Here is an 11,782-nt window from a genome sequence, read left to right as displayed (position 1 = left end):
AAGAGTACCACAGGCTCACAATTGAGTCCGTTTCTTAAAATGGTGCAAGTTTTGCCTACGGATCTGATACCATACCAAAGACAAATAAATACTTAGTTACTTGTATCCTAGGTGAACAGAAATGTATATACATATCAAACTGATATGTAACCAGCCTATTAATATTGTACGACTGTTTTGAATAATTTTTCAAATTATTTCAAACAGTTTTGTCTGATCAACATACAGACCACATGTGTGTTTGTCTGATAGTACATTTGTGACCAAGACATTCGATTTAGGCGAATAAACTGTTTAAACTGAATATTTATAATTGGGTGAGTGTACCAGTGAATGACCGTTTTGGATCTGCCTAAAACATCACAAAAGTATTAAAAAGTAGTTCTGGGACCTGATTTAAATGCACCGTGTCACTAGTTAAAAAAGAAAGTGTCAATCATTCTTTTGTAAAATACAAAATATATGTTCAAAGCAGTTTATCTTTCTTTAAGCATCTCACACAAACATGGTTGGTTGTAATTTGTCATGATTCTTAAATTATTGATTGAATCTGCAATGTATTACATGCAATTCAGTTAACCGGTTAAGGTACAATTCTAGACTCAATAGATCAATATCCTAACCAAAATTCTCTTAAACGCTGGTCAATTACCGGATCACAAATTTGGGTAGGCTCCTATATCCAGTAAATGGCCTTATCGGTCATTAACTATATTTGGATCAATTTTCTTTGGATCACTTTCTATGGATATGATTCCTAGGAAATAAAAAAAAACTCATCAGAAATCATGTGGATACAGACACTATAGGCCTAGCTAAGATTTAACTGTGGGTTCAATCTTACGTGAATTTACAAGATGAAAAGGGACCGGGTAAAAAGGAGTCACGAAAGGAATGAAAATCCTTATTTTTACTATGAACAGGTTATTAGGTGAAAATTAGGGGTTTAATATAGTTTTAAAATGTTATATAATATGCGGTCATTCACTTTTGCGATGATTTATGTGGGAAAATTTGTTTTCAGTTGTATTTTTAGGAAGTACAGGAGAATATGTTTACACTATTTCCTATGCTGTAGATTAATAGCCTAATTCCCCATGACGGATACAAGTGGAAACGGCCATTCACTGATGCTCTCACCCTATTTACATTATGAATTGAAATTAAATAACGTCTTCATCAGCATTGTACGTGTTATTAAATTTCAAAAAGTTTTCAAAAAGTAAATAAAAGAAACGTCGCATAACACTTAAAACATATATTTACGCTTATACTGTTACTCACAAGACGGTAAATATAGTACACAAAACCCTCTTATTATTCGCTCTTATTAAACTTATTATTCGCCTATTGAGTCTGATGATGATTGGAGTATCCAATCGAAATCGATCACCACTTACCATCTTTTGTGTATATTTACCGTCTTGTGAGTAACAGTATAAGCGTAAATATATGTTTAAAGTGTTATGAGACGTTTCTTTTATTTACTTTCCGTAAATTATGAAATTGCAATATACATATTTTTTTTTACGTAAAATAAATTTAGGAGTTAAGGATGTGTAAACGTAAAGCATTTATATGTGTTAACTTATTCTCCGTGATATTGTTCACTGAATTTTTTTCCTGGTGCAGCAGTTTTGTGCAAAGTATTATATCCATTTTAAGGATTTTTACATACACACTTTGTGATAAAATAGTTAAGTTAGAAATACATTATATTGATGTACTTGGTAGCTAGTTGGCGAGTATTATCAATTTTCACCCTAGATTTTTATATGTCTAGACATTTTTTGTCTTGCTTGGCTGGAATTTGTGTACATAATGACAAATTACTACTGCTCTACAGTAAAGCTGATACAATAAAGTGTCAATAGAAACTTGAAAAAAGCTCAACAATTTATTATGTAGGCCTATGAATCACATGTACTTGCCTACTGTTTAAAAATTGTCCCAGTTATAGCCTACACCTTAAAGAAAATATTTTTGATAATTAATGTTATAAAGGTAATATATCTGTGATATCTGGTTTTCAACAGTTCAGATAATTGTATAATCTAAGAAAAGCTAAGTGTAAATTGTGCCTTATTTTAAGAAACTTGTGAATATCATAATATTTAGTATTACAATCATTTCCGTCCATTCCATCTACTATAGACACTATTTGATAAGTTATTGTAGGCCTAGGTATAAAAATAATCATTTCTTCATATATATAATGCTCTAGCATTTGTTATGTTTATTCTTAAGTAATAAATTACAACATATAATTTTACAATCCATATAATTAAAAACTGTAGAACCAATCAATATGTATAATTTAAAATACTGATTACAATAACGTAATCCCAATTTTGCTCACTGTACATTCCACTTTAAAATGTTAAGCGAGTTAAAAATCATGTTTATATTTAACATTTATATATGTTTATATTTTTATAAATTTGTAACTTTTATAGCTTAAAAAATAAAGATGTTTTATCCACTAAGAAATGTTGCCTATATTTCCCTCCCATTTGTCAAAAGAATAGTAGGCCTAAATAGTGTACACATTTTTCTTAAAATTTTGAGTAATGGTACACGTCATCTGAGTAAAGTAATTTAAGCGAATTTTCCCATATGAAAGAAGTAATAACCTTAGGTGGGGTAGTAAGACTTAAACCTGAGACTAATTTACTTTCAGGGTTTGATGTTCCCAGTACCAAAAACATTATTTTTTGATCAAATTTCTACTAACAAGTAAAAAATATAGAGCTAAAAGTATGTCAACTATAAATAAGTAGCCTATAGGTAACTTACTTATTTATTGTCATTGAAAGTCTTTCGTAAGTCATTCATTGTTAAATTTTTTCCAACTAAACAAATTATCCCCCTGGCAAAAAAAAAAAAAAAAACAATAGATTTTTAAGGTGAATAAATACTCTTTTCAAAGACAAAATACTCTGATTTATTAACTAAAATACTGTTAAATTAAAACATTTTAATAATACTGTTATTTGTTCATTTTTGGCAAAGTTTACTTCTTAATAGGGTTTTCTAAATTAAATAGTAAAAATAGGACTGGTTAGTGATGGATGTAAACCTCCCCTACAAGGGTTTGGATAAGGGTAGATACCTTTACGAACTAATAGAATCATAAGGAAAGTGTGATGTGCGTGAAGTTGCGTAAAAGTCTGCAAGCTTAAAGATCTTCATCTTATACAACCTGAAATGAGACATATTTCTATGTTTACCCACAAAATCACAACAAAAGATGTTGAGGAGTCTTTTGGTCCAAAAATACCTCTAAATCTCACATGGCTGAATCCGAACCAAACATTTTTCTAAGGTCAGTAGTATATGCATATCGTCTTATGGAATGGTATTTTATCGAGTTCTGCTCGACAGCTGCGACGGTAAGACCATAAGAAGTGATCGATCAGGACTGAGTTGCAATGCAGATGCTTTCCTGAATCCTTAATCTGTTCGTCAACTTTGGTCTTGAGCCTCTCCACAGCTTCTATGGAGCATCCTCTGATTTCCACTTCTTCAACACTCCCGTTGGGCAAAAAATCACCTGCAGCAGAAATAGAAATACTGTTGTCACTAACAATTTGTCTAGCTTAAATTTAAGCATAGAATTAGAATAGAATATGCATTAAGGTACAATTTTATTTTTAACGAAATCAGAAAATATAAGAAAGTAATCTGTTCTTTAGTGACTACTGTAGTAGTAAAACAGAACTGTCATGATCTGAAGTCTCTGACCTGGGAAGGAACTTCAACACAGAACAAAACCAGTAAGCAAGCAAGGGAGAAAATAGTAGTAAAAAAAAAAAAAAAAATACTGTGGTCGAATCTAGATTGAGTCCTTAGACAGCATGGACTCTATATTTAATTGGATTTTGCCCTTAAAACTCCAACCATACATATTTTCTACTTACTCTAACAATCAAGTAAAAATTACTTAAAAAATTTCACTTAACACGTTCGCTACTGACAGGCGCATATATTTTTTGCACTTTCAGTAGCGCTTACTGGTAGGGCGATCTAAATAGACCGACACAAATATTGAATGTCACTGATAGACTGGAGGTAGTTAATTGATCAGTAGCTAAGACCGGAAATAAAATCCGGTTATAATCAATTGATATGCAATATTCTTGCTTCCAACACTTATTTCTATTAAATTGCTATTGTCTTCATCCATAATTTTACAAATTTTAAAAACGGCGCATATGTGAGCCGTCGGTCTACAGCAAACATGTGTAATGCAATTCTACTATGGATGGATATGTCCCATATTTGCGCCATCTCTAAAACCGACTAAAACACAACTCCACTGAGAAACTTGTGGTACAGCTATGATTTAAATAATCACGTGTGAGCAAATATTATAAATGGTGGCGGTCCCAGGAAGGGGTGGGAGGGATATATTCCCCCCTTGAAATGTTTTCTTTACCAACACATATACCATTAGCTTGAGCATACTTTAGAGTTCAAATATGTATAGAAATACGTTTTTAGGCTTTAAATTCCACAATTTTAATGGGGGGGGGGGGCCCGAGCGGCGCACATTTTGAACTGTGGCAAAGTCATTGTGGCTCATAGGTGGGACGGTTGGTCTATACTTATCAAATTGTTTATCATGTTGGTAGGGAGCGTGTTAAGAGCATTATGGGACTATTTGATCATTTTGCACATTCTTCGACATTATGTAACTTTGACAATAATAATACTCCTTAATTTAGTTTTTAACATTAACACGCCTTTTTCAAACATTGGTTTCTGGACATAATGAAATTTACTACACATAAAATTATGCTTTTTTCAAACATTTGTTTCTGGACATAATGAAATTTACTACACATAAAATTAAGTAACATGAAACCATAGACTAACCAACACAAGTAGACTTCCCATCCCATTGTAAATTTTGAGTCTCGTTTTTCAGGTCTAGTTCATGTCCGGTGACACTGGTCGCTAGTGTCGACAAAATGTTGTTTTCATTATTTTAGAGTTAATTTTATCATTTGTGCATTACTTTTTGGTTATATAACTAGAGGATGAGTTATTGTTTATGATTATATCGTTTTGTTTGCTTGAACGGGATTTTAAATGACTGAAATTAACAAGAAACAAATTGTAAACGTAAACAAAACATGACCTCTACAGTGCACCGGACAGAACTAACAATTAAATTGGCTTCAGCTGTTCCCTAAGGATGTGAAATATACTAAGGAAGGTATGTTTTATCTATGATGAAACTCATCAATAACCTTGCACTTAAAACAAAGAAATGCTTGTCTCTTGTTCAAATTCACAAAAAATATAAATTCATACAAAAAAGTAATAACCTTCATTCAATTTCTTGTTCAGTCCTTTACTGTATTCCAAAACTCCAAAATACACCAACACTTGAGGAACTCTGAAATTGATAAAAATATAAAGTCTGTTAAACATTTAAGCCATAACAAAATTAATAGTTTTATTAACAAAAACAACATTATAAGAGGATAAAAAAACCATCAATCATTTTAGCCTCTAGATTGCATATATATATGTATAATTAATTAATTATTGATAAGGTAAGATCGATAACAAAACTGTGTAGATACACAGGTAAAAACTTTGTACAACTTTTTGTCACATCATAAGACTAACTTTCAGCAAGATAAAATTTTTTTAAAGTATGATATACTTGATCATTTTATGTTTGAGAGTTTGTAGTTGAGAAATTTGTTTTGAGGAAATGCGGTAAAATGTAGTTGTGATGTGATTTGATGTAGACTGTTACTTTCAAAAATATTTGTTTATGAGCTTCGTCAACAGTAAATTATACAGCTTTTCCCAAAAAATTAAGATATTTCTAGGTAACATGATTTAGGACCCAGTTGGTTAATATCAAAGGTAATTATTGTTCTATATCAATTAGCTATGTTTTCTCACAAAATTACGTCATTAGATAGTAACAAGACCAAGGTTTGGATGGTAACCTAAAAAACAAAAGCCATAGCCTAAAATGAACCAAAATAAAGACTGGATGGTAATAATTTCCTTTGGTCTGAACAAACCTAATGCCATTGAAATTTCAGATACCTTTACACATCCATGCACAAAATATATTTGTGTAAAGCATATCTTTTGAGAGAAGAGGGATAATATTATCTACTTGGTCCCTAATGGATTTATTGTAGATATACCAAATAAGCTACTGATCCTTATTTCTTACCCAAACAAATTCTTAATCAGTTAAGCCTAAATAGCTTTACTGATGTGTCTGTAATTACCTGTAATCCGCAAACATGGTTAACGAGTCAATGTCGTTAAACACCCCAAGTCCCTTTCCTTCAAAGCACGACCACACGTCCCCGACAAGGATTTGAGCCCTCTTGTAAAATGAAACTGAAACAAATCGGTGATTTTGTTATGAATTCACTCTGAATTTCTACAGGAGGTAGAATGTTTATATTGCAGGATAAACATTTCCCAGGTATTCATAAATTTTAATTAAATAAAAATAATGCAACAATGAACATTTCTAATAGTGATTAGTACTTCACGTCAAATGTCGGTTCCGCCGGTTCTTGGCAAACCGAGAACCGATGGTGAAATTTCAGTATCAAAACCCGTCACTGGTAATGCCAGAAAATTACCTATAGTGCCGCAATCATGCAAGACAACGATGAAGTTTCTGTGACCGCGTGAGTCAATGATCGCGGAAGATGATTTTGCTGTGATCGATCGCAGAGGACAACGATGACGTTACTGCGATCCCAGGAGACGATGATGACGTCTACGTGGCCGTGAGAGATGTTCATGATTTTGCTGCGATCGCGGACGACTAAGACATTTCCGTGACCACAGTTCAAGATGATGTCTACACGGGCGCGGGATATGTTACTGATTTTGCCGCGATCGCGGGAGACGATGATGACGTCTACACGACCGTGAGTGAAGTTCATGAAAGAAATTGAGAAAGATATTTCGGATTTTGCGGTGATCTCAGAATACTACGATTATCACGATATTACTTTAGCTGGACTGATATATCAGGCTGGAACACCTCAATAGTACGTTAAATATGGTAGTTATTTGACGCAATAAGAAGGTTTAAACTTAGAATTTGGTTAATTTCATTGCTGCATGTATTTTTTTACTTGAAAAACACCCTAACCTACCTCAAAAATACTTAATAGAAAGACATAAACACATAAAGACAGGGGTTGGTGTAGTATAACCAATCTATTTAGAAAAGTTGGTTAAACTATTTAAAAAATGCTATTGGTATTGATAATTGTCTGTTTTAGTATTAGTATGACCAACCTATACTAATGTAAAGTAGGCCTACTGTAAAATTAAAATATGGATATTTTGTTTTAAAAATAAAAAAAAATAAGTAACCTATTCTAAAAATATAAAATGGTACCGAGAATCAATTTTGGCTAGGTACCAGTACCAACTTTGAAAAAGTGGGTACCGACCCATCACTAATTTCTAACTAGCCAATTTAAGTTTAAAACCCTTCTTAACACATTAAATAAATACCATATTAAAATGTAAATGAAGATATTACAAAAAAAACAATAGAATTCTTAATTATCTTTCTCAGTTACAGAAACATCATCTCATCACCGTCTTCTGCGATCATGGCAAAATCATTAACATATATCCCACGGGCGGGTGGACATTCGCGGTCACGGAAACGTTGTTGTGGTCAAGCGCGACCTCGGTAAATTGAAAAGTCCCGGTAAAAAGATTTTATGCATAATTCCCAGTAGAAGTACAAAAATCACGCATTATTCCCCGTTCTCCCGGTTATAACATGGTCAACTTCAAGCTGGCCAGCTCAGTGGATATAGTCACAGACAAAAAGAATTAAATATAGACCGACAGCCGTGCTGCGGTTAGCATAGGTTCTGGCGTCAACCACTGGGAGCGCCGTGTAGTTATGTATCGTGTACGCCGTGGCGTCCAGCGGTGGACGCCAGAACCGATGCTAACCTCAGCACAGCTGTCGGTCTATACTTAATTATTTTTTCTATGATATAGTGCTGCCCTAGCAATTAGTTAATTGCCAGTTCTTTTGTGGTATGACTTTGGGCCCAGCTGTTGTTTATCAATGAGGTTAATCATAGCATATACAAGGTCGCGACGAGACTAAAAAGTGGCAACACTGCAGTCTCCGCCTAACGAGACAGCTTTATAGCACTAATTCTTGGGGCATCTGCGCAATGCTAATGTTTACAGGTTTTATACTGTTATTACCAAGACAATAGGCTAGCAAGTGCAACAGTGGCCTTGTACTAGTGGAGGCTATGGCTAATGTATGTTCCTGACAAAAGTAACAGCTGATACTTAGTTCAGTTGCAAATCTACATGAGACCTCACATTCTACTCTACAGTCAACTTTAATTCACAAGCATTGTGTCCCACTCTTAATGTAAGAATGATAGTGAAGATTAGTTATTTTAGTCCTTTAGTCATTTCTTTAGCTCTTGATTGGCAGAATCTTACTTTTTCATGTAAAAAACATTTTTTGAAAGTCATAACCTATTCCTTACAATGTGCGGGTTTAATATTGCCTATTAAGTTGATGCCTTAAAGAAGTTCTGGTTTGGTTTTTGCTAAATGACTTTTGTCACAAATCCTGGGTGTAGGGTTAATAGAGAAGACAGTTGACTGATAAAAAAAAAACAGCCTACATAAACTTACCTCTTTCTCCATTATAATCAGCTTCGTCACGAAAACAAGGGAATTCAGTAACGATCAGCTTGAGAAGACTTTGTGCAGACCCTTCACATTGTTTCACACAGTTTACGAAGTTCCCTTAAAACAGAAAACTATAAGAGTGTAAAAAGACAAACACACTAAAAAAAGGTAACACACCTTAATACTGATCTTTATCTCAATCGGATTTCAGTAAAAAAAACATTGATTTAAAAAAGTTTAAACGTTTTAGCTGACATTCCTCAATCTACACTCTGTGGAGTCTAGCACTTGGGCAAAATAACAGTTGTGTGGACACAATTTTTTTGTAAATCCATAGGTCTAAGCCCTTGAACTCTAATTTTTCTCAGGTAAACTCCATCCCTTTAAATATTTTGTATTAAATGTATCTCATTAAAATGTTCTTAAAAACATGGACATCCTTCAAATGTAGGCTTACACGGTCAAAGTAAACTGTACAACTTGTCTTCGAGAGATGGCCAGATATTCTGGTTAATGAAACTAGCAAAGTACTAGCTGACAATTCGGATGTGTTTAAAGTTGAATTGTAACTTGTCCTGGATATTGATAGCAAGCACATGGAAATTTTCAGCAAAAATTTTTGTTAGTTCAACAAGCAATTCAACATTCAATGTGAACATCCATTATTTCAACTTTGTATTGATTTCCGCAGAGAGTTTTTACCTTTGTATTTGTCAAGCAGCTTCTTGCCCACTTCTTGAACACATTGAAGGCGTTCCTCCAGAAGCATCAGCTGTATACCATTGTCTCCTCGGAGAATGTGTTCCAGATCTTTCAAGGACCATTGAGAGTACACTTTTGGGTCTGTAGCATCTACTCCTGTCTTGGCAAAAACATTTTATTTAGTGTTTTCCCAAGTGAGAATTTAGTTGTGGCTAGTAAGTCATAATATACTGTGCCCTCATCCAATCCGTATCACAAGGTTTGTCTGGTCAAGTCTACCTCACTACTGCTTTTTATTTTTTACATTTGTAACAATCAATGACAACCATCCAGATAACTTCCTTAAACTAGAACAGGTTTTTTCACAATTTTGAATTTGTATTTGGAAAAAAACATTTGATAATGTTAGAATTGTATTGACACTGTTCAATGTTTAAATGAATAAAAGTTTCAACATTTAATATAGGCTAGAGGAAATAGTTTGGGTTTTATTTAATTGTTCTTAACATCTCTTGATTTCAGTTACGAAAAAACTTAGGTTTTCATAGTCATGATTTCAATCAGTGATGCTCGTCTGCAAAAACCCTTGAAAAATGAACTTATTATCACCAAATATAAAATTTCAATAAAGTAGATTGGTCTAGGTCTATAAAATAACTAATATGAGCGCATAAAGTAGGCAATGATGTAAAATCCCAACCACAGGATGAAACTATTTCAATATTCCACTAATAAACTCTAACGGAACTCACCTCTACGGCTCTGTTTACAGCAGCACAGAGTGCGAAGTAGCCTGTGTAAGTCTCCCCCTTCCACTGCACTTCCCAGTGAGCTCCGTTGTGGCTCCAGAAGCAGAAGTTTAGAGTGTCAACAAGCAGGATCCAATTGAGGGCAGCCTCGGTGGCTGCTGGGTGACACGGGTGAGATGAGAACCCACCCGGCGAGATCTTACCAGCCACCAGCTCTTCCAGTATCTGTAGTAATTGTAACTGTGCTAATATTGGAACAATTCGAGTAAATTCAGAATAAAAACATTGGCTACTTATCGAACTGGACAATCTATTTTCATGACAAAATTGTTAGGCCTATCAGCTTTTATATCAAAATGGAAGTAGCCTAATTACCTAGCCTACTAATTACAATTAAGCCACTGACAGAGAGTAAGGCCTAGGCTACTGATGTGAATTATTAATCTATGTCGAATATACCAACCAATACTCTTCGTCGGTCGCAACTATTTTATAACACGATCGGTCACACTAGGCTATATCTTTCATAAGAAAGAGCTTTCCAAAAAATTTTTTTTAGTACTTTTAGACATAGATTTTACCTCTAATTTTTATTTTACTTTATTTAACAACACAGACCTATGGATTTCATATCATCTAAGCGTTTCTCAATAAGTAAAAAAAGTTGTCAGACCATAAGTTTACGCATTTCTATACTGTATGGTATTCATTAGATATAGTGCGACTATGCCCATAGGCTATGTAAAATTTGATAGCGACCAGTGCCACTGCATTGAAAATTGAACTCGACGTTTTCTTTGCTGGGTAAAAACAGTTTTATTTATTTCTATATTTAATGGGGGAGCAAGCTGGTGTAGGGGTTATAGTGTGGGACTTCAGTCCCGGGTTCAAATCCCGCCAAGCCACCAAAGGATTTTATCTAGGCCTAAGTTATAATGCAGCAACCCCTAGGTCTAGGCCTAGTGTCTTTGGCCTCTGTGGACACAATAATGAAAAAGTATAGCAGTCCAGGGTCTAGGCCTTTGCCTTCCCGTAGCACCTAAGGTAATTAGTAGCTATACTTCCCGAAAGGGATAGTTCCTAAACACTAACCTTTTCTGACAGGTCTGAGATCTTGCTGTTGCAAATTTGGACATTTTTACTCAACTTAGATATGTACTTCCCAGATTCCCTTGGTGAGATTGCCATCTGAAAGAGTAAGAGTTAAAGAAGTGTAACTTAAAGCTTGTGCGGGAATATTAACCTGAAAACCTAATAGATCTTAGGTTTCGCTTTCCGTTCTGGTTCTACTAAACCCGGAAGTTTCTGGACACATGGAAGAAGATTCATTAGATCAGAAACAATCCGATTTCAATGAAATATTGTACAAATGTGCAAACATATGTTTAAACCATTTTGAAGGGCTTAAAACAAATTAATTTAGTATATTGAAGTGTTTTTTTTTACGGTTATCCGTAGTGGTGGTGATAGTGATGTGACGACACGAGTTGAGTTGGCGAGTCGAGTTGACTCTAGGAGGATTAAACATTAGTTGACTCGAGTCAAGACCCGAGTCGAGTCAACTCGAGTCATCTCCATCTCCACGAACTCGGAACGTAACGAGTCCGACTCGCAAAACTTAAACGCTATTGGCTCACAGCACA

General features: G+C 34.3%; 1 protein-coding gene across 2 annotated transcripts; it reads right to left on the bottom strand.

Moving 5' to 3' along the window:
- Positions 1-2,928: 2,928 nt before the first annotated feature.
- LOC128996673 (queuosine salvage protein) lies at positions 2,929-11,413 on the bottom strand. 2 transcript variants are annotated; one of them, XM_054422104.1, is made up of 7 exons: positions 11,232-11,413; positions 10,143-10,364; positions 9,391-9,550; positions 8,692-8,805; positions 6,267-6,381; positions 5,334-5,404; positions 2,929-3,553 (listed from the first exon to the last, which is right to left on the bottom strand). In XM_054422104.1, the coding sequence occupies exons 1-7, from the start codon at positions 11,325-11,327 to the stop codon at positions 3,327-3,329; spliced, it is 1,005 nt and encodes a 334-aa protein (XP_054278079.1). In that variant the 5' UTR covers positions 11,328-11,413; the 3' UTR covers positions 2,929-3,326. The 2 variants fall into 2 exon arrangements, with proteins under 2 accessions (XP_054278079.1, XP_054278080.1); XM_054422105.1 differs by lacking the exons at positions 5,334-5,404; positions 6,267-6,381.
- Between the last annotated feature and the right edge of the window lie 369 nt (positions 11,414-11,782).

The sequence above is a fragment of the Macrosteles quadrilineatus genome, unplaced genomic scaffold (genome assembly GCF_028750875.1).
Source record: "Macrosteles quadrilineatus isolate MER2022 unplaced genomic scaffold, UCM_ALF_1.0 Scaffold_6__1_contigs__length_79288215, whole genome shotgun sequence".
In the NCBI taxonomy this organism is placed as follows: Eukaryota; Metazoa; Arthropoda; class Insecta; order Hemiptera; family Cicadellidae; genus Macrosteles; species Macrosteles quadrilineatus.
The sequence above is the reverse complement of the archived record's forward strand: the minus strand, read 5'-3'. Positions and strand labels throughout refer to the sequence as shown.